The 22,377-nt window shown below is 51.6% G+C and overlaps 1 protein-coding gene across 7 annotated transcripts in view; it reads left to right on the top strand.

Annotated features, from left to right (window-relative positions):
• The window catches only part of PDE4C (phosphodiesterase 4C), a 106,096-nt gene that overhangs the window by 79,319 nt on the left and 4,400 nt on the right, over positions 1-22,377 (top strand). For 6 of the 7 annotated variants that reach the window (XM_077331864.1, XM_077331862.1, XM_077331865.1 and 3 more), the window contains 9 exons: positions 2,582-2,694; positions 4,913-5,006; positions 7,368-7,546; positions 7,964-8,062; positions 9,620-9,784; positions 10,168-10,267; positions 17,174-17,328; positions 20,541-20,663; positions 21,766-21,948. In XM_077331864.1, coding sequence (XP_077187979.1) covers positions 2,582-2,694; positions 4,913-5,006; positions 7,368-7,546; positions 7,964-8,062; positions 9,620-9,784; positions 10,168-10,267; positions 17,174-17,328; positions 20,541-20,663; positions 21,766-21,948 — 1,211 coding nt within the window. Of the gene's footprint in view, positions 1-2,581; positions 2,695-3,879; positions 3,964-4,912; positions 5,007-7,367; positions 7,547-7,963; positions 8,063-9,619; positions 9,785-10,167; positions 10,268-17,173; positions 17,329-20,540; positions 20,664-21,765; positions 21,949-22,377 lie in introns of those variants that run through there. The other variant, XM_077331867.1, reaches the window with a different exon arrangement.

The raw sequence follows: 22,377 nt of genomic DNA, 5'->3' as shown, positions 1-22,377 counted from the left end.
GCTGCTCTCCCTCCTTTTCATGCCACCTCAGTAGCAAGGGGGACATCTCCAATTGACGTCAGAGATTCCATTATTCAGAGGTCTCCTTCTGGGGGGGGGGGGCTCCACAGCCATGAGTACTTCTGCTGAAAGGCCCACCCCCTCTCTGAGCTGAGCCCTGGCCCTGCAGCCTCCCTCCCACCTGGGGTGCCCTGAGGAGGGAGGGCATCCACAGCGGAAGCTGTGTATTGAGCCAAGGCTGAGATGGGGGCCCAGGCCAGGCAGCCTCCAGCATGGGGTGGCAGAACCCCTGCCCTTCACTGAAGCAAGACATCCTTACACCCCCAGCCTGGGATTTTGGAGCTTCTGGGCTCTGTTTGTATTTATTTTATTTATTATTACATTTATTAACTGCCGCTCCTGGACCAAGCCTGCTTGTGGCCAATTACAATAAAACCCCAGCATAACACATTCTAGTTCCTCTCAGCTCACCAGTTTAGCATTGGCGTAGCTGGGCCTACCCCCAATGCACTCGCCTACCAACCTCGGGGCGGGGGGGGGGGAGGGTCACCTCCAACCCTAGTTGTTCAAGGCATCCAGAGGAGACCTGGAGGAGGGACTTCAAAAGCCTGGCCTCAACCAAATGCTTGGTGGAAGCACTCTGTCTTGCAGGCCCTGCAGAACTGTGAGAGCTCCATCAGGGCCCTCAGCTCTTCCAGGAGCTCATTCCACCAGGTCGGGGCCAGGACCAAATAGGCCCTGGCCCTTATTGAGGCCAGGCAAACCTCCCATGAGCCAGGAACCACCAGCAGATTCAAACTCACAGAGCAAAGGGCCCTTTGGGGGGCTTAAGGAGAAAGGCGGTCCCTCAGATACCCAGATCACACCTGGCCATAAAGGTGAGTACCAAAACCTTGAACTTGATCCAGAACTTAATTGGCAACATATGGGTCCTCCAAGATGACCTCGTGAGAACCCTAGCAGCCACGTTTTGTACCAACCGCAATTTCCAGGTGAAGGACAAGGGAAGGCCCATGTAGGGCAAGTTACCGACGTCTAGTCTGGAGGTGACCATTGCATGTATAACTGTGGCCAGGTGCTCTGGGGACAGTTAGGGTGCTAGTAGGCTAACTTGGCACAGATGGAGAAGTGCTATTTGGGCTACTCTAGTGATCTGCACCTCCATCCAGGAAGGCACACTTCCTGGTCCTGCCCCCTCCTGCCCAGCCTCAGGACCTCCATCTTGGAGGGGTTGAGTTTCAGGCCCTAACCATCCAACTAAGAGACAACTTGAGAGCCAGTTTGGTGTAGTGGTTAGGAGCGTGGACTTCTAATCTGGCATGCCAGGTTCGATTCTGCACTCCTCCACATGCAGCCAGCTGGGTGACCTTGGGCTCGCCACGGCACTGATAAAACTGCTCTGACCAAGCAGTGATATCAGGGCTCTCTCAGCCTCACCACCCCACAGGGTGTCTGTTGTGGGGAGAGGAATGGGAAGGCGACTGTAAGCCGCTTTGAGCCTCCTTCGGGAAGGGAAAAGAGGCATATAAGAACCAACTCTTCTTCTTCTTCTTCTTCTTCTTCTTCTTCGGCTTCCAGACATCTAGCAAATGTTTCTGGGGTGGGGAGGCCGGGTGGCCATCCATGAGGAGATAGAGTTGGGTGTCATCCATGTATTGGTGACAGCCCAGCCCAAAGCTCTGGGCCAACTCTTCCCCCACGGCCACCCTCTGTGTCCGGTCCTGAAGAAAGGAGATCAGCCACTGTAAGGCTGTCCCCCAAATCCCCCTGCCGGCAAGGTGGTGGGCTAACAACTCATGGTCGACCAATGTCATACGGACGCCTGACTGGTATGGATCAAGCCCTTTTCAGTCTGTTCCCCAACCTGTCCCCTAGCATTGTCAGTGGTGGTCCGTCTCTCTGTCTCTGGGGTGTGCAGCTGCTTATGAGGGAGGCGTGCTGCATTTTGGTTCCATAGTCTTTGGCACGCAGATAGGGCATCCTCTCGGGGCTCCCTGCCCCTAAAGCATCCTCAGACAGCATCTCTGCATCCCAGCAGCACGGTCAGCCTTAACAACAGCCCCGTAAGATGGGGGGAGGGGGAGGGCCTGCCTAGCCGAAGGCCACCAAGGATGTGTGTGACAGAAGAGAGGTTTGAACTGAGCACCTGTTGGATCCCAGCTTGTTCCTGTAGCTGATTTCCTCTAATCAATCAACATTTGGAATTCCCAGCACTCCCACTCAGCTGTAGCAATGCCCCAGCCTTAAAGGGTCTCCTTTTCTCCCCTTTCTACCTGATTCCCCCGGTGGATTAATGTCTATCTCCCCTCGTCTTCACAACAGCCCTAGAAGGTTGGCCAAGCCAAAAAGAGTTTCTTTCCACCTGCTGCAGCACCTTAAATGGCAGGGCTTCCCTGGGGGGTGGGAGAAAGTGGGCCTGGTTGGAGATTTTGATCTCTTGGACAGAAGAGCTTGTTCCGAGTCCCATTTCTGAAGCCAGCTCCTCTCTGGATGTCTTCTCCCGCTGACTCTGGCCTGGGCTTTCTGGAGGTCTGCAGGAGCCCCTGCACCCAGCCCGACTGCTGCCCATTGCTCTCTGCAGACGATGCCTCCCAGAAGCTGGCGGTGGAGACCCTGGAGGAGCTGGATTGGTGCCTGGACCAGCTGGAGACCCTGCAGACTCGACACTCTGTTGGCGAGATGGCCTCCAATAAGGTACGCCAGTGGGAGAGGCAGGGTCCTTTTGTGGTCACAGCTACAGACTGGGCCTGGGCGCGCTCCGTCTCTGTCTCTGTCTGTCTGTCTGTCTGTCTGTCTCTCTCTCCCTCTCTCTCTCTCTTTGTCTCTGTCTGTCTGTCTGTCTCTCTCTCTCCCTCTCCCTCTCTATCTCTTTGTCTCTGTCTGTCTGTCTGTCTCTCTCTCCCCCTCTCTCTCTCTATCTCTTTGTCTCTCTCTCCCTCTCTCTCTCTCCCCCTCTCCCTCTCTCCCTCTCTCTCTCTCTCTCTCTCTCTCTCTCTCCCTCTCTATCTCTTTGTCTCTGTCTGTCTGTCTCTCTCCCAACCTTGCAGGGTTCTTGTGCAGCTCAAATGGGGGAGGGGGAGACCTTGTCTGAGGCTTTATCCTACCCTCCGCTTTCCCCATGTATCTGCACAACAGCCTTGCAAGGTAGGTTAGACCGAGAGAGAATGACGGGGTCAGGGTCAATCTGTGAGCTTGATGGCTGCGGGAATTTGGCCCAGGGAAGCTCTCTTTCGAGGAATGGGGGGGGGGACCCTCCTGACAATGAGCCGTCCCCCAAGAAAGCTTCTGAAAACATCCCATCAGAGGCCCAACAGCAAGAGCAGCAATGTGTTGCGTGCACGGCCACGCTTTTGCCTCGGGCAGGGGAGTGTGGGCCTCTGCCAGGGAAGCCACAGAGAAGCTGCCCCGTGGGGCTTCAGCACTGACCACGAAGAGCCCTGCCGCTGGGAGGGGGGCGGGAACAGGCTGTGCCTGAGGCCTGGATGGTGCCAAGCAGGGTCTGTCGGCAACAACTGCCATGTTGATCCACAAACTGATTTGGACACCCCCTGACCCCACCCCCTCCATCCCACCGCAGCCTTGGAGCTCAAAGGCTTGCGCCCAGCTTTGGGAACAGTCTTTTGGGTCCATTAGGGTTAAAGCCAGCCTGCATCCCTGAGGCTTAGCCAGCCAATCAGTGGGCAGGGCTGGCTCCTGCCCCTGTGGAAGCGGCTTCTGATTGGGCAGCTTCGGAGAGGAGAGAAGTGCCCGATGCTGGCAGGAGCCTGTCCAATGCAGGGGGGGACCCTCGGCTGCCCCCTCCCCACCTCCTTCCCGGGCTCTGAGCTTTGCTGGGTGCAGCACCTGGCCGGGCCTCCTTCACAGCCTTGGAGAGGACGGGCAGCTTTGCTCCTGGGCACACCTGGCGTTGCGATGCCTGACGCCAGCCCCTCGCAGTCTGCGTGCTGGGGCCACCTCATCAAGGTAAGCGAGGGTGACCCCAAGGGGACAAGCAGGGGATGCCTCCTGCCTGGCTGAGCTCAGTTTTGAAAAGCAAGGTGGCAGCATTGGAAATAGATCGCCTCTCAGTTCACTTGCTTGCTTTTGCTCCAGGGCCCAGCCTGGGCATTTGGAAGGCACCTTTTTAAGGTTTCTACTAAGTGGAAACTTTTCCAAAGGACCCGCTGAGGCTTGGCCAGAGACATCCAATGAGATTGACCAGTGGGGAGAGGTTAACCTGTGGGTCCCTCCTCTCTGAGGCCAGCTGGGACTGCAAAATAACCCCCTTCTTACAGACAACCAAAGTTCAGCAAGTTTTAGAGCAACACAGAACCCCTCTGCAGATAGGCAGATTTTAAACCCGCTAAAACGCCATAAATCCAACCGTACCTGCAAATTGAAGTCCTCTGAAATAATTGAACAAGGAACATAAAGTTCGAAAATTAGCCGTTCAGGTCAGGGGACTGTGCATAGGATTCCTCCCTGCCCTCCGTTGACCTCAGCATGGCTGATATGCACGTGGGCCCCTGGAAATCCACTCTGGGGTTCATCTGAGTGGGGAGGGAGAGCTTGCAGCACTAGGATCGCTCCCCCAATGCACACTGCATGCCTCTGATTATGCGTGCTGGTCTGTGCCCAGATGCCAGCATGTTGCTCAGACTGTGTGACCTGGGAAGCCCTTCCCCTGACCCAGAAGGGGGCATGCTGAACAACTTAGAGGAGAAGAAGGACAGGGGCATGCCCAGGGGCTCTCTTCCGCTCTGCAAGCACTTTGTACTGGGATCTTGAGGGCTAGGACCCCAACCTCTCCTCCCCACCTTCTTTGCTGTGTTTCCCTGACAATCTGCCGGGTCAGATTTTGCTGCTCGACGGAGATGCAGTGCAGTCTCCTCTCATTGGTGTTGTCCACCTGTTTCCTCTTCTTTGTCTCCAGTTTAAGAGGATGCTCAATCGGGAGCTGACCCACCTGTCGGAAACAAGCCGTTCTGGGAACCAGGTGTCCGAGTACATCAGCAACACTTTCCTGGGTGAGTCGCTGGTTGGGCAAGTGGGCCCCCCCTTTTCCTGTAAAAGGTAAAGGTATCCCCTGTGCAAGCACCGGGTCATGTCTGACCCTTGGGGTGACGCCCTCTGGCGTTTTCATGGCAGACTCGATACGGGGTGGCCTTTCCACTGCCTTCCCCAGTCATGACCGTTTACCCCCCAGCAAGCTGGGTACTCATTTTACCAACCTCGGAAGGATGGAAGGCTGAGTCAACCTTGAGCCGGCTGCTGGGATCGAACTCCCAGCCTCATGGGCAGAGCTTCAGATAACATGTCACTGCCTTACCACTCTGCACCACAAGAAGCTCCTTTTCCTGTAGCCACGGGCAAACATGACGGCCCATGTGCGATCTCTCACGTGTCAAGCGTTGGGAAGAACTTTTCACTGCTCGGGGCCGTGGAGGGCCATGGTGGGGGCTGGATTCCTCCAGAGGCACAGGGACCTGACTCTGCATCTTCACTTTTTTTGGTCTGCAGCCGCCCCTCCACGACACAGCATCCACATGGCATGCGCTTGGTTCAGCCCCTGGCACTGCCAAAAAAGAGGGTCTCTGGCCCTTCTCTGCCTGAGAGCCAGGACAGCTGCTGTTGGTTTGATGTGACAGTGCTGAGCTAGAGGATCCCAGGGTCTGACTTGGCATAAGGGAGCTTCTTAAGAACAAAACCTAGCGGGAGGAGCCGTGGCTTAATGGCAGAGCAGATAATCTGGGGTTCAATTCCTGGCAAGTTAAAAAGATTCTGGGCCGCAGGTCCCAGGGAAGACCCCTTTTGGCCTGGGTCCCTGGAGGGTGGCTGACAGGTAGAGGACACAAGGGGGATCTTAGGTAGACTCTAAAAAAACCTTATCAGACTTTATGAATTAGGATGGCCCCTCACTAGAGACTGATTTCCCCAGCTTCAAAACTCCAGGAGCAGGAGCAGTCTATCTGTATGCTGTTGGAATTTGCCTTCCTTTATTTCTGCATTCTGAGGGGAAAGGGAGAAAAAACAGCATCTCACTAAAAGCAAGCTGGAAGGGAGCAGCCTTTGACAGCAGTCGTGGAATCTGCAGTGCCAGGAGGCGGGTCCGATGTATAAAAAGCAAGCGTAGGGTCCAGGGATGCCTACTCCCCTGACCTTTGCAGCCCCCTTGTCTGCTGCACCCCTGTCTGCCCTGTTTGGGGCTTGCAGAGCTACAGAACTGGAGAAGGGAGGGGGCTCTTCCACCAGCCCTACACAGCCTGGAGAGGGAGCCCGGCCACCTCCTTCCCACAGTCACCCCTTCCGATCAAGCTGTTGAGGAGGGAATCTCAAGCTTTGTGTCTCCCTCCTGTTCCCCCAGCAGAGCTACACGGAAAGGGTGCAGGGCTGTGGTCGTGGCAGCTTCTCCACTGCCATCCCGGCCACCTCCCCGTGGCTCCAGGATCAGGGGCAGGACCACTGCTCCAGCAACCATCAGCCCGGGCTCAAACCATGGCCACTGCATCAGGCATCCCTCCTGGGGTCTGAAAATCTGCCTTCTACCCACAGCACCCTCAATCAGCTGTTTCTCTTAGCAATTCTTCCCGATCTTTCAAGTAGATTTTAAAATGCTGGAACAAAGTTGCATAGGGCAAACAAGTGCAGCGGTCTTTCTGCCCTGCTGCCGGGTATGAGTTGTTTTCCCTGTGCATGACACACATTTGTGTGTTTCTGTGTTAGAGAGAGAGAGAGAAAGAGAGAGAGAGAGGAGTCTGGGACAGAGCAAGTGACCCAGTCTGTTCTCTGAAGCCTCACTTTTCCTGGGATGGACCCACATTCCACCAGGCCTGGTCTCCTGTTGCCATGGCTCCGGGAATATTATTAGCCTCTGCTGACGTCAATTCTTGTGTCTCCATCATATTGGGGAGGGGGGGAGTTCCCTCCGAACAGCAGGGCGGTGTGGTGGGGGCTGTGGGGTGGAGCGTTCCTACACTGACTTCTTTTCCAGCGCATGGCTCCAGAGAGGTGGCTTTAAAGCAGAAGACTCACACTCCTCTGGGGGCTGGGTGTGTGACTGCTCTGCCTCCTGGGGGAAACTTTGAGGGAGGAGCTGCACCAGGGGAGGACAGCCTTGGGAAAGGGTCAGCAAGGCTTTGGTGGGCGGAATGCTGCTCTCCAGGGTGGTCTGTGGGTGCTCTGCCTCCGGGGAGCCGCCTTCGCATTGACTTGACTCGCTGCATGCCGCCAAGGAAGCCGGGGCGTGGGCCTGGCCCAGCGATCATTTACACCTGTCTCTGGCAAGGGTAGGACAGGAACAAGCGACAAGGCAGGGCCTTCGCCACTGCCCTCCCCCCTTGTCGAGGGACCAAGCTCTTTGTCAGCGGTGTGTTCTCTGCCCTCTCCAGACAAGCAGCATGAGGTGGAGATTCCCAGCCCGCTTTCCAGGGAGAAGGGCCAAGAGGAAGCCAAGCACCCGATGTCGCAGATCAGCGGCGTGAAGAAGCTGATGCACAGCAGCAGTTTCAGCTGCACTGCCATCCCCCACTTTGGGGTCAAGACAGACCAGGAGGGGGCCTTGGCCAAGGTGAGGGGGCAGGAGGCCCAGCCAGCCATGAGCATCATATTCCTCCTGAGGGCCTGGGTACAAAGCTTATGCCCCAGGAATCTTTGGGCTCCCTAAAATGCTCTTGGGCTTGAATCTCAACTATTCCGCCCAAATGGTTCTTTCCTCCCTCAAAGGCCATTTGGAGAAGTCCATGGCAATGCCCATCCTGAGTATCCAGCATTCTAACTAGCATCTCGCTGGGCTAAGCAGTGTGTGATAAGTACCTCATGGAATTTCAGAGGCCAGAGAGGGAAATGAGATTTCCAGCAGTCCACCCTGTCCCCAAATCTCCCAAGCACCTGGGAGGGGTGCTTCGTCCTGGGGGGGTGTCTGCTAAGTGGGAGGAGAGGGGAGAGGAAATGTCAGCCCCCACCCTGTGCCTCCCCTCTGCTCCAGGAGCTCGAAGCCGTGAACAAGTGGGGTCTCGACGTGTTCAAGGTCTCTGAGTACTCTGGCCACCGGCCACTCACGGTTGTAATGTACAGCATCTTCCAGGTAAGCTGTCTCTTTCAGCAGACTTTTCGGGAAGGGTTGCTCTGCGTAGGATTTCAGCCAGCTTTTCAGGAAGGTGTGGGAGGGGGGAGTCTCTGTTTAGAAGCAATTCAAGGCAGCATCTGTAATGAAGATTACAGAAGAAGAGTTCTGTAACCTTAACTATTAGTCAGTAACCTTTTATTGGCATAAAATGTATAAGACATATAAAAATAGGGTTTAAAATTTCAACAAAATAATAAAATGGGGTTACATGACCAAACAGATCTTAAAATGATTAAATAAACTATAAGAGATAAAATACAAGGTAGGCAGCATATTATAAAAGCATCTTAGTTAAAACTCTGGCAACTAAAATGGTTACCTCTGGGTCTTTGTCAGAGAGCAGAAATCGCAAGGTCATAGATTTACTTACAGAAGGCTTGTTTCCCAGCAAAGCAACAAAGCTGTCATCCCGACGCTGCTCATATAAGGGGCAATCTAACAAAATGTGTGAGACAGAGTCAGGGCAACCAGAACCACACGGACAGAGTCTCGCATGGTATGGGATATGGTGGAATCTTCCCTCTAAGACCTTTGAGGGGAAAGCATTCATTCGTGCTTAACTGTACCTGGGCAGCCACGTCACAGGAGAAACCTCCTGTCTTTTGCCTACCCAGTGACTCTTCTCCCAGTCTAAACCATCTCCTCAAAACAGCTGCCAGTCCCCAAGGCCACTTGGTCATGGGAGCTGAGAGCAGGAGGACAATGCCTTGGCTCCTAGCTCTGGATTGGGGAATCCCTCGAGATTTTTTTTTGGGGGGGGGGGAGAGGAGGGAGAGAGGCACGTGACAGAAAAGTGATTTTGCAGAGTCCACCCACCGAAGCTGCCCTTTCCTCCAGGGAAACTGACCTCTATTGCCTGGGGATCAGTTGAACACAGGGCCCAGGAGAACCCCAGACCCCACCTGGAGGATGGTAACCCTCATTTAAAAACCCTCTTCTCCTTGGGTCTAGTTCTAGTTATGCTTTCGTGTCCTTGCAACTTTTCGTTGGCTTGTTAGGCTCTCTGAGTATAGAGATTGAGCGAGCGATTTCTAATCCGTGTCACGTCCTAATACGTTTAAGTACATTGTAAACTGCCTTGAACCTTGAGGAAAGACAGGATCTAAATGTTTCAATAAATTTTCTCTTTTTTTAAAAAAAGAGGGAACACAGAGAGGTCTGAGCCACGCGGCCAATGTGGCCCGGTCCACACACGTGCTGCTTCCCCCACTGGGTCCGCCTGAGCTCTCTGCACTCAGATGGAATTGTCAAATGAGCCACTTTCTGGGCTGTGGCAGCTCCTGTGGCACCTCTGGAAACTCTGCAGTGCCATTCACCAGCCACCAGCCAGGGAGGGGGGGCACTGGAGGGCAGCAAGGAGGATGGAGCCAGAATGCTCCTCTGCCATGGAGGAGTTGGGCCTCCTGCCACAGCCCCATCCATGCCTGGCATCTTTCTCGTGGTGGGCAACTCTAGATGCCCTTTTTAAAAAAACAACCACATCCTAGAAACTCACGGTTTCCCCCCTTCTTGCAGGAGAGGGACCTGCTGAAAACATTCCACATCCCTGCAGACACCCTGATCACTTTCCTGATGACCCTGGAGGACCACTACCACCATGATGTGGCCTATCACAACAACATCCACGCTGCCGATGTGGCCCAGTCCACACACGTGCTGCTCTCCATGCCAGCCCTGGAGGTGAAGAGGAGCACTGGGGGAAAGTATTCAAACCTGCTCTCGAGGAGCCCTGGAGATGCAGGGGCGGGGGAGACCTAGGATTTGGGGCTTTCTGATGCTGATGTGCACGCCAGGATCCAGAGCTGTGTTCTCCATCTGTTCTTCCTCCGGGACAGATGGGCACTGCACCCCCTTGCATCACAGGGCATGGCAGGGAAAGCCCTCCTTCAGGGCTAAACTGTCTCTTGGAGGGAAGCTGGTCCCCCAAGCCCAGTAAGGCCCACTTGTTCCACTCACCTGAGTAGCTGCCCCAGGCACACCTGCCACAACAGACAAAAGCTGGCTGAATGGTCACTCTTTCTGCTCAGGGGATGCTCACAGCCGCCCTTTCTGTCCCTCTCAAGGCAGTCTTCACGGACCTGGAGATATTGGCAGCCATCTTTGCAGCTGCAATCCACGACGTGGACCACCCCGGAGTCTCCAATCAGTTCCTGATCAACACCAGTGAGTGTGCCACGTTTGTCAACATACATCACTCCAGCCATTCTCCTGGCCCCTGACTGCCACCCCCATTTCCCAGGCTGTGAGGTTTTCCCTCTTCTTGCCCACCAGTTGAGGCCAAAAGAAGCCGCATCGTAGGTTCGAAAGGAGGCAGTGGTCAAAAGAGAATTCCCCTAGACCAGGGCAGGGCTAGGTGGATTTCACTCTTGCACGGTCCCTTTTTTTGTTCTGGGGTGTGTTTGTGTTTGTTGGAAATATAGGTCCATTCCGCACAGCGTTAATGTAGCCAAAGTGTTGCCATTGTGTAACGCTATATATTTCTTATTATTCCCCACATCGTACACAATCAGCAACACTCCTGCAACACTCCCGCAAAAATCTCTTCGTTGCCCACTAGACTCTTGAGAACAACCTGCAACACATCCGGAAAAGACATGTGCGTTCACAATATAGTGGTAGAAAGAATTTACCTCCCTAATCTCTCGCACCTGCACTTCCGGGGTCGCAATCGCCATTTCCCCCCCCTTAAACCAGCAAAAGCGACGAATAAGCGTTGCTTCATTGGCTGAAATCACTCCACAAGCAAGTGTCTGTAAAGTTTCCAAGCACAATACAGCCCACCCCCCCACCCGCCTTCGACACTGCCCATAATTTCAGCCAGGAATAGCAGGGAGGGAGGATTTCTTTTTTCTTTAAGAGCGTGCAAACGATTAAGCGCCAGCTCCTACGCCAGCGGAAAAGGTCTCTCTGATACATGGAAGTAACGAATATGCGTTGCTACCGGTGTTTTCGAGTTTTTAAAAAAGAGTTCTTAAAGGTAAACACGAACACAACAGTTAATTGGCTGTTCTGGTTGATTGACAGCCAGGGGCGGGAGGAAGCGCGGAAAAATATTGCCTCCTCTGTTGCGATTTCGGCAAGACTGGAAACTTGTGTGATAGGAGAACAGTGCTAGTGGGAGAGCCTTTTTTTCGATAGAAACGGCTGAGTGCGTTACCGCAACCTGCCGCTTTTGCTTGCAGCGCTTTTCAATAGCGCTCAGATTTAGCGACATTGCCCCTTGTGCGGAATTGCCCTCAAAATGTGTCAGCAGCCCCTGCAAAGTCCCTGTGGAAACACTAACTGGAAGCGCTTGCAGGGGCCCCAAGCCTCCCTGAGGGGGCAGCATTCACCCTTTGCGGAGCTACACACACAGTCTTTACTATTCAGATCAACATAGGCAGCTCTTTCAAAGGAAGAGTCTGCTGTGTTTCTTTGGGCCCCAGGACACCCCTAGGAGAAGCAGGCTGAGGGTGATGTTCCTGGTAAGGATCTCAGCAGCTGGTCCCGTGGATGAATGGCCTTGGGGATCAGTGGGTGGCTGCCTCATGCTGGGGGCTATAGAGGACCACAGATCTTGGAGAAATGTTGCAGCATAATCACAGGAACAGAAATGATCCGCACTGACAGGCAAGTGACGGGCTCTCTTCAGGGCCTGCATGCGCAGTGCCTGAATCCTAGAATCATGGAGTTGGAAGGAATCTTCAGGGTCATCTAGTCCAACCCCCTGCATAATGCAGGAACTCACAACAACCTGCCCATCCACAGTGACCCCAGTTTCATGCCCAAATTATCCCCTCCCACCACCCAAAATCTCCAGAATCCTGCCTGGCCTGGTGGAAATTCACCTACCATCCCACAGTAGCAATTAACAATTCCCTGGGAATGCAAGGAAGGGCCACAAGAGACAAACAATGGCACATCCCTTCCTGCCTACCTACTCACAATCTGCCTAAGTTAATAAAATCATCATTTCTGTCAGATGACTATCAAGCCTCTGCTTAAAAACTTCCAAAGGAGAACTTACCACCTCCCAAGGAAGCCTGTTCCACTGAGGAACCACCCTAGGTGTGAGGAATTTCTTCCAGGTGCTTAGCTGAAAATTCTTTTGAATTAATTTCAACCCACTGGTTCTGGTACAACCCTCTGGGGCAACAGAAAACAGCTCTGCTCCATTTTCTATATATGACAGCCCCTCAAGTATTTGAAGATGGTTATCTTATGACCTCTTAGTCGTCTCCTCTCCAGGCTAAACAGACCAAGCTCCCTCAACCTTTCCTCATATGACTTGGTCTCCAAACCCCTCACCATCTTCATAGCCCTCCTCTGGACATGCTCCAGTTTCTCTTCAGTTGTGGTGCCCAAACTGAACACAGTGAGGTCTTACCAGAGTAGAGTAAAGTGGTAACATCACCTCACTTGATCTGCTGCCTCTTGCACCTGTTTGTTTACACTTGCTGCCACCTACAGAAGAATGTGGCAGCAGCTGCCAAGATGCGCTGTGTCCCATGGTCACACTCCAGTGTGGTGGTGCTCATTGTCACTCCATTGTTTTATCCCGCCCTCCTTCCAAGGAGTTTCTCAAGCCCCATTCTTCCCTTTTCTCCTTGCAAACAGCATGTTAGGCTACTGAGGGGGCTTCAAGATGTTCTTCTGGCATCTCAGTGCATTTCTGCGCAAGTATTTGAAGACGGTTCTCATATCACCTCTTAGTCGTCTTCTCTCCAGGCTAAACGGACCAAGCTCCCTCAACCTTTCCTCATACGACTTGGTCTCCAAACCCCTCACCATTTCCCTTGCCCTCCTCTGGATGTGTTTTAGTTTGTCTAGATCCTTCTTCAATTGTGGTACCCAAAACTGAACACAGTACTCTGCTGTGAGAGCCAGTTTGGTGTAGTGGTTAGGAGTTCGGACTTCTAATCTGGCATGCCAGGTTCGATTCTACGCTCCCCCGCATGCAGCCAGCTGGGTGACCTTGGGCTCGCCACGGCGCTGATAAAGCTGTTCTGACTGAGCAGTAATATCAGGGCTCTCTCAGCCTCACCCACCCCACAGGGTGTCTGTTGTGGGGAGAGGAAAGGGAAGGCGATTGTAAGCTGCTTTGAGACTCCTTTGGGTAGAGAAAAGCGGCATCTAAGAACCAACTCTTCTTGTTCTTCAGTAATCTCAGGGCTCTCTCAGCCTCACCTCCTTCACAGGGTGTCTGTTGTGGGGAGAGGAAAGGGAAGGCGATTGGAAGCTGCTTTGAGACTCCTTCGGGTAGGGAAAAGCGGCATATAAGAACCAACCTTCTTCAGTAATATCAGGCCTCTCTCAGCCTCACCTCCCTCACAGGGTTTCTGTTGTGGGGAGAGGAAAGGGAAGGCGACTGTAAGCCGCTTTGAGCCTCCTTCGGGTAGGGAAAAGCGGCATATAAGAACCAACTCTTCTTCTTCTTCTTCTTCTTCTTCTTCTTCTTCTTCTTCTTCTTCTTCTTCTTCTTCTGCTAACCAGAGCAAAGTGGTACCATTACTTCATGCGATCTGGACACTGTACACTGTACCATCACCACCCATGATCTGAACATTTGATACAGCCCCAAATCCCATTTGCCTTTTTAGCCACTGAGTCACACTGCTGACTCATGTTCAGTGTATGGTCTATAACGATGCATTTGATTTTTCTTACTTAAATGCAGAACTTTATGCTTTTCACTACTGAAATTTATTTTATTCATTTTAGCCCAGTTTTCCAGCCTGTCAAGATCATCCTGTATCCTGATTCTGTCTTCTGGTGTGTTTGCTACCCCTCCCAGTTTAGTGTCATCTGGAAATTTAATAAGGGACTTCCTCTATTCCATCCAAATCATTTATAAATATGTTGAACAATGCAGGGCCCAGGACAGATCCCTGAGGCACTCCACTTGTCACTCCTCTCCAAGAAGATGATGAACAATTTACAAGCAACAGTTTTTGATCCACCTAACAGTAATAGGATCCAGACCACATTTTACCAACTTGTCAATAAGAATATCATACGGAACCTTATCAAAAGCCTTACTGAAAGGTAAACTATGGCCACAGAATTCCCCTGATCTAGCAAGGTAGTAGCTTTCTCACAGAAAAAAGAGATAAGGTTAGTCTATGACTTGTTCTTGAGAAAGTAGCTCTGACTCTTAGTAATTAAAACCATCTGCTCTTGCTGCTCAAGGACCAACTGTTTGATTATTTGTTCTACAATTTTGCCAGCTATAAATGTCAGGCTTATAGGTCAGTAGTTACCTGGATCCTCCTTTTTCCCCTTCATGATAATGTGGACAAGTGCCAGACATTTTCTGCCACTTCACCCTTTCTCCAAGAACAGTATTTCACGTTTGAAAAACTCCCAGCCTTCTTGGACTTCTATTTCTTTAAATTTTTCTGACCACAGGATTCTACCCAACATAACTTTGTTAAAATTTGCTCTCCTGAACTCCAGACTGTATGTGTGTCCACATATAGCTTTTCTCTTTCCTAAGATCATAAAGTCTAAAAACATATTGAGACTAGAAGAAGAAGAAGAAGAAGAAGAGTTGGTTCTTATATGCCGCTTTTCTCTACCTAAAGGAGTCTCAAAGCGGCTTACATTCACCTTCCCTTCCTCTCCCCACAGCAGACACCCTGTGGGGTGGGTGAGGCTGAGAGAGCCCTGAGATTACTGAAGAAGAAGAGTTGGATCTACTACTACTACTACTACTACTACTACTACTACTACTACTACTACTATTACTACTTGTCAGCAAAACATTAATTTATTAGACTTTTCATTTTTAGCAGAGCTGATCTTTCAACAGATATTGGCGTAACTGAAATCTCCCATGAGCACCAGGTCCCTTCTCTCTGAGAACTTTGTGATCAGATCTAGTAGCATTTCATCCACGTTCTCCACCTGGCCTGGCCGTCTATAGCAGACCCCTACCATAATACCTCTATTATTTCCTACTCCTTTTATTTTTACCCAAAGACTCTCAGCTAAACTCTGATGTGGATCTCCTCACAAGCATATATATTCTTATCATATAGTGCTACTCCTTCCACTTTCTTAATTTGTCTGTCCCTTTTAAATAATTTGTACCCCTCAATTCTATTATTCCAGTTACGAGAGTTATTTATTTATCACATTACTTGTATTTTTAACCGCCACTCCCAGCACAGCTGGCTCATGGTGGTTTACATCCATTTAAAAACCCACATAAAACAATACCCAGCCAAGTTTTTTAAAGTCCCAGATGGCAGAAAAACACTATTACAGAATACTTCTTCCCCCCCCTGCTCCATGCCCCCCACAAGGTTTCTGAAATGCCTATTAGATCATAGTCCCCTTCCTTTATTAGGACTTCTAGTTCTTCCTGCTTGTTTCCATTGTTGTTGTTAGGTGCGAAGTCGTGTCCGACCCATCGCGACCCCATGGACAATGATCCTCCAGTCCTCCCTGTCCTCTACCATTCCCCGGAGTCCATTTAAGTTTGCACCGACTGCTTCAGTGACTCCATCCAGCCACCTCATTCTCTGTCGTCCCCTTCTTCTTTTGCCCTCGATCGCTCCCAGCACTAGGCTCTTCTCAAGGGAGTCCTTCCTTCTCATGAGGTGGCCAAAGTATTTGAGTTTCATCTTCAGGATCTGGCCTTCTAAGGAGCAGTCCGGGCTGATCTCCTCTAGGACTGACCAGTTTGTTCGCCTTGCAGTCCAAGGGACTCGCAAGAGCCTTCTCCAGCACCACAGTTCAAAAGCCTCAATTATTAGACTCTCGGCCTTCCTTATGGTCCAACTTTCACAGCCATACATTGGCACTGGGAATACCATAGCCTTGACTAAACGCACTTTTGTTGGCAGGGTGATGTCTCTGTTTTTTAGGATGCTGTCTAGATTTGCCATAGCTTTCTTCCCCAAGAGCAACTCTGTGCATTAGCCTAGAGACATCGCAATCTTTTATATGAATACCCTGGGCATTTAGTTTTTGAACTTTCCTGTAAGTTAATAGTTCCCTGCATATGTGCCATTCCCTTTAAATCTACAGTGTTCCCATCTACAGTTTGGATTATGACTGTGGCACATACAGAGAAAGCTTCCCCTTCGGCTGCTGTGTCTGGGAGTCGCCATTTGTCTCATTGCATTTCCCCAGCAGACCCAATAGAGCTCGCCATGGACTGTCCCAGTTCAGGGAAATGGCAGGGGGGTTGGGGCTGAAGCCCCTTCTCCCAGTGTGCCATAGCCATGACCTGAGACGGGCACAATGCCAGTAGAAACGGAAGCAACCCCCCTCAGATGTGACAGTTCCATGGGACATAGAGTTGGGACCATGGGCCCAACCAGTGTTCTGGTAATGTCGACATTAGCACATTACCACAGCCTATGCGCATACGAACTTGCCCATGGCTTCTGTGGTTGGCCTTCTCTGTATTTTGACTTTGGAGGAGGTGAGCTGAGTGGACAGGTGGGAGAGGGCTTTCACCCTGGGGACCCCAGGGCTCTGGAATACCTGAGTCAGGGACATCGGGCTGGTCTCTTGTTCTGGGCCTTCCAGCCATCTATTGAGCACATCTAGGGGCCCCTCAAGGGGACCTAGTTGTTCTCCAGAGCTGACTGGGGCCATGGCTCAGTGGCAGAGCTTATGCTTAGTCCCAGGTTCAGTCCCTGGCATCTGACAGGAGGTGGTGAGAAGCCCTCTGCCTGAGATCCTGGAGAGACACTGCCCATCTGAGCAGGCAGGACTGACTGGCTTGGATGGGCCAAGGGACTGATTCAGTAGGCTAATGGGTCACATTTGGTGCTTTTGGTGCTGCTTCATTTGGGCTCTGTGGCTGACTTTTGATTAAGTTGGCTGAGCCCTAATGAATTTTTCTTTGCTGTTCGTTTTCATGGTTTTGAATTTGATTTTATGGTTTGTTACATGAAAGCCCTAAGCTGCCTTCTGCTGAATCAGGCCGCCGGTCCCTCAAGATGGAGGTGGTCCCCTTGGATGGGCAGCTGCCTCAGGGGTCTGGCTCAGTGGAAGGCAGAGCTGCGTGTGCCTCTGTCCGCGTGCGTCCTGCCAGTCATGCTGTTTTTCTTCCCACCCCTTTTGGGGTCCCAGACTCGGAACTGGCCCTGATGTACAATGACTCCTCAGTGCTGGAGAGCCATCACTTGGCAGTGGGCTTCAGACTCTTGCAAGAGGAAAACTGTGGCATCTTCCAGAACCTCTCCAAGCAGGAACGGCAGACCCTTCGCAAGATGGTGATCGATATGGTGAGGGGCTGGGCTTTGAGGGGAGGGCGGCGAGGCCTGGAGAAGGCCCAAGGATGAGCTAGGAAATTGTCAGCCAGCACAACAAGGGTTGAGAGGGAGGAAACCTCTGCTTGTAGTCTGCTTATCCAAAGGGCTTTAGCCACTGGCCAAGCACGTTTTGCAGGTTTGCGTGTTCTGTTTCTCAAACCTACACCACCAGGAATGAAGGGGACAGAAAAAGAAATGGGACATAGCTTTCAGCTCTCTGCAAAGGCATGTGCTGCGTGGAATCGAAAGCAGACGTGTGGATTAGATATATGTTTTCCTGTATTCGTCGCTAAATTAATCACGAAGTCGTGAGTGGAGCCAGAGAGTAGTGGGGAGCCAAGATTATTCTGCATTCAAACAGGCAGCAAGAGGCAAAATCTCCGTTGCAGAGGAAGCTCTGTCTTTGGACTTCCTGTTCATGTAGTCATTTATTTATAGGCTGCCTTTCTCACTGAGACTGAAGGCAGTTAACAGAGTACCGAAAGAGAAAAATGTAATCATACCATGCAGGACATTGAGAGAACAATATTTTTTTTTATTGTGTAAACATTTTAAACATAAAACAAAACTTTTTGTTCGTGTCTCAGGGTGCCTTACCATTGCATCTACGACTAGGAGTACAAAACTGAATGACAATGTGTACACCTCTGCAGTGTGTGGTGTATGGCACCATACACTTTTTTATCACCGGGAACCAGTCAACGCTTGACAATTTTACTGAAGCCCGGGGGGAGGGTGGTCTTTTGCCGAGGGACATCGCCGCCGTCTGAGCCCCTGCTCCGCTTGCTTTCCCGCCGGCACCCCTGACTTCCTGCCGCCCGCTGGGGGGCGCTGCCAGCAGCAGCTGCGCAGTGCCACGCCAAGGGGGAGCCCCAGCCATGGCAGCCGCTGGAGAGCACCAAAGGTGAGTCGGAGGCAGAGTGGCAGGGCAGCCCCCGAGGCAGAAGCTGGAGAGGATGACGAGGAGGAGCCGCAGCCCGGTACCGACTGATCCATGGACCGGTACTGGTCCTTGGACCAGGGGTTGGGGACCGCTGGTGTATAGTGTTGAAAAGGAACAAGGTAATAGTACTAGGAGTAAGAAACCAAAAGACCATGTGAACAGCTGGCTGCTCAGGCTGGCCCAGAGCAAGGAATGCAGAATGGGGGGTTTCAATGGTACCCCCCCACTACCCTATAGAAGTGCCATCTGGACTACAGACCCTTTCTGTTTGGCACATGTCGTGATATGATTGGTGCTGGAGATTCCAGAATGGTAGCTCTAAAAATGGACAGGAACTCTGTGGTCAGAACTTCCTGGACATAGGCAAGTCTTTATTCATGTTTTTAATTTTCCTCCCCAGATGCAGCCGCTGCCCAGCCCTCCTGGCAGTCTTGCCCCCCACCCCCAGGTTATCCTATTCTTCTCTGCCTTCAGAGACATTCTCACTGAGATACACCTCTTATGCGGATCTGTAAAACCTTTTGCCGCAAAACGAGTTTTTCTTTTTTAGTATGTAAGGCACCACAGGATATGTGATTAGAATAGAATTACAGAATCATAGAATCAGAGTTGGAAGGGACCTCCTGTGTAGTATAGTGCAGGGGTAGTCAACCTGTGGTCCTCCATGGACTACAATTCCCATGAGCCCCTGCCTGCTGGCAGGGGCTCATGGGAATTGTAGTCCATGACCATCTGGAGGACCACAGGTTGACTACCCCTGGTATAGTGGATTCGATAGGGAATAAGCGAGGCGCAGTCGTACGTTACAGCTTTTATTTCTTACTAGCAATAGAGCCCGCTGTTAAAAAAATACAGCGGGCCCTAGGGAACGGTTTGCTTCCCCCCCCATGTAGCAAAACACTCCCCGCTTTCAGGGCCCTTACGGCTTTATTTATTCCGCTCCGCGAGGAGCGGTTAAAGATAGTGATTCCAGGTTGGAAGTCACCACAATGACTGGGGACTTTCCTGGACAAGCCCCCAAATATATAGACATGGGCAGAGGCGGACACGCCCTTGGCTGAACCTAGATTGGATTAGCGGAGCCTGATTTATTTAAACTCATTGGACCCTGCGGTTGGGGACCTGACAGTTCATTGGCTGTCCTTCGGGCCTGCTTGGATCCTGCTCCAGACGTCAAGCTCAGCCCTCTGCTACCTTGCATACACAACACCCTGGATCATCTAGTCCAACCCCTGCACAATGCAGGACACTCACAACCCTATCACTCATCCACTGTAAGCTGCCAGCCCGTTGAAACTTCACAGAATCAGCCTCTCCATCAGATGGCTCTCCAGCCTCTGTTTAAAAATCTCCAAAGATGGAGAACCCACCACCTCCTGAGGAAGCCTGTTCCACTGAGAAACCGCTCTGACTGTCAGGAACTTCTTCTGGATGTCTAAATGGAATTTTTTAAAATTAGTTTCATCCCATTGGTTCTGGTCTATCCCTCTGGAACAAGAGAGAACAATTCTGCTCCATCCTGCATATGGCACCCTTTTAAATACTTGAAGATGACTATGAGATCCCCTCTCAGTCGTCTCCTCTCTAGGCTAAATAGACCAAACTCCCTCAACCTTTCCTCATATGTCTTGGTCTCCAAACCCTTCACCATCTTTGTTGACCTCCTCTGGACACACTCCAGTTTGTCAACATCCTCTTCAACTGGGTTGCCCAAAACTGAACACAGCACTCCAAGGGAGGCCGAACCAGAGCAGAGTAAAGCGGTACCATCACCTCCCGTGATCTGGACACGATACTCCATTTGATACAGCCCCAAATCCTATTTGCCTTTTTAGCCACTGAGTCACACTGCTGACTCATGTTCAGTGTGTGGTCTGCTAAGACTCCTAGAACCATTTCACACATACTACTGCCAAGACAAGTCTCCCCCATCCTATATTGGTGTCTTTGGTTTTTCCTACCTAAATGCAGAACTTTACTATTGTCCCTACTGAATTTCATTTTATTCAGTTTAGACCAGTTCTCAAGCCTATCAAGATCATCCTGTATTCTGATTCTGTCTCCTGTTGTGTACTGTGATTAATATGGACCCTGCCATCTTGCCTTTTGTGAAACTATCCAGCTTCCTTTGAAAGCCTGACCTCTGCTGCTCAGGTTGTATCTGTTCTCTCTCTCTCCCCCTCTCTGTATTGGTTAGTATGACAATGTTCCAAACAGGAAACCTTTTTGTGGGTTCGAATAGGTCCTGGCAACAGACATGTCCAAGCACATGAACCTCCTGGCTGATCTGAAGACAATGGTGGAGACCAAGAAAGTGACCAGTCTCGGTGTCCTGCTTTTGGACAATTACTCAGACCGCATTCAGGTGATGCTGGGTTGGGGGAGCATTCTGAATAAGAGCTGAAGTCTCACCTTAGAATGGACAGGAGAGGAGAAGAGAAACACAGCTGAGCTCAGCCTCCAGATTCTGATTGGGATGTCAATATGTTGCCATCAGGACCTGAAGCATAAATCCAAGGATGGTCAGGGTGGGTCACTGTGAATGGATGAAGGAGCATGCTTGGTCAGATTCACTAGAGATGAATAAGACAGCCAGAGGTGTTAGCCACACTCACAGGTTTGTCTTGAGCTTGTTGATGGACCAATTTCTGGTCTAAGCAGTGAAGGAATGGGGGGGGGGGGACATCAGCAGCAGGGTCAGTATGTACTTAGGCCGGGTAGTCAAGAAGCTGGCATTGCCTGGTCACGGGCAGGAAGAGCATGGGTGGGCCGGCCAGAGGTCATCCGAGAAGCAAGGCAGAATTCAAGGTTCATTAGAAAGGCAGTATAGAGCGAGGTCTTTTCATCCTGGGCCATTTGGTTGGAATGACTGTGGAGTCAAGTCAGAGAGAGAGCTTATATAACCCTAGCCCTGCCCTGATTGGCTCACTCAGCCGCCTGTGGAGACCACAGGCCTAGAGTGGCCACTTGTGGGATCGTGCTGTGACTTAGGGGTGGTTTTGCCAGGCAGGGCCATGCCCCTTGTGTCTGGAATGACATGGAATTAAGAGAATAGTGAAGGACATATTTGTATAGTGTCCATAATGCTATCAGTTAAGGCAGTGCCCTGAGGAGCTTACAATCTAAGGCAGGCAACTGAGGATAGTGAAAGGACAAGAAACTAGGTGCAAAAGGCAGCTGTTCCCTGCATTTTCATAAAGGCCTGCAGATGTGAAGACGGAAAGTGAATATTTGCCCACCCTTATACATCTTGAATAAATATGGTATCAAACCTGCCCTAGATAGGGGAGGAAGGGAGAGGACGATACCTGAGCTCTGACCAGCAGCAGTTGTACCTGGCAAAGGGAAAAGCCCCAAAGAACCTTGTTGGTCTCTCAGGTGCTCCTGGTCTCGAGTGCTAGATGTTCTGCCGCAGACCAGCATGGCTACCCTCTGACCCTCTCCTCCCTGCCCACCCACCCACCCAGGTCCTGCAGAATATTGTCCACTGCGCAGACCTCAGCAACCCCACGAAGCCCCTGGAGCTGTACCGCCAGTGGACAGACCGGATCATGGCGGAGTTCTTCCACCAGGGAGACCAAGAGCGAGAGAAGGGCATGGAGATCAGCCCCATGTGCGACAAGCACAACGCCTCCATCGAGAAGTCCCAGGTGAGCACGGCAGGCTGTCCTGTGGGGCACCTCTTGGAGAGGGTAGAAGCCTGGGGGAGTCTGTGTGCTTTTGGGGCTGCTCGAAAGGGAGGCTTGCTTTCTGGGACTGCACATACCCAAGGGGACATTAGGAGATTGCCTAGCTGTTGGGGCAGTGGGGTGGGGGGGAGGCAAGAGTGTGTGTGCTGGCCAAGAGGAGGACAGCAGCACTTTCATCCCTCCCCCTCACTCCCATGGGCACAGGGTGGGAGACGTGGAGGATGAGCATTGCTTTGAGCCTGGGGTGCTCAACAGCCTTACACCAGCTCTGCGCTTTTTATGAAAAGGGAGAAGCAGCAGCAAAGATTCAAAAGGTTCTAGTTCTGTGGTTTATATTTTTTTTAAGGGACTCTGAACTGAAGACTTCCACGCAGAAGGAGCCACAGGGAT

The sequence above is a fragment of the Paroedura picta genome, chromosome 4 (assembly GCF_049243985.1).
Source record: "Paroedura picta isolate Pp20150507F chromosome 4, Ppicta_v3.0, whole genome shotgun sequence".
NCBI lineage: Eukaryota > Metazoa > Chordata > Lepidosauria > Squamata > Gekkonidae > Paroedura > Paroedura picta.
This window is presented reverse-complemented; position numbering and strand designations above follow the sequence as displayed.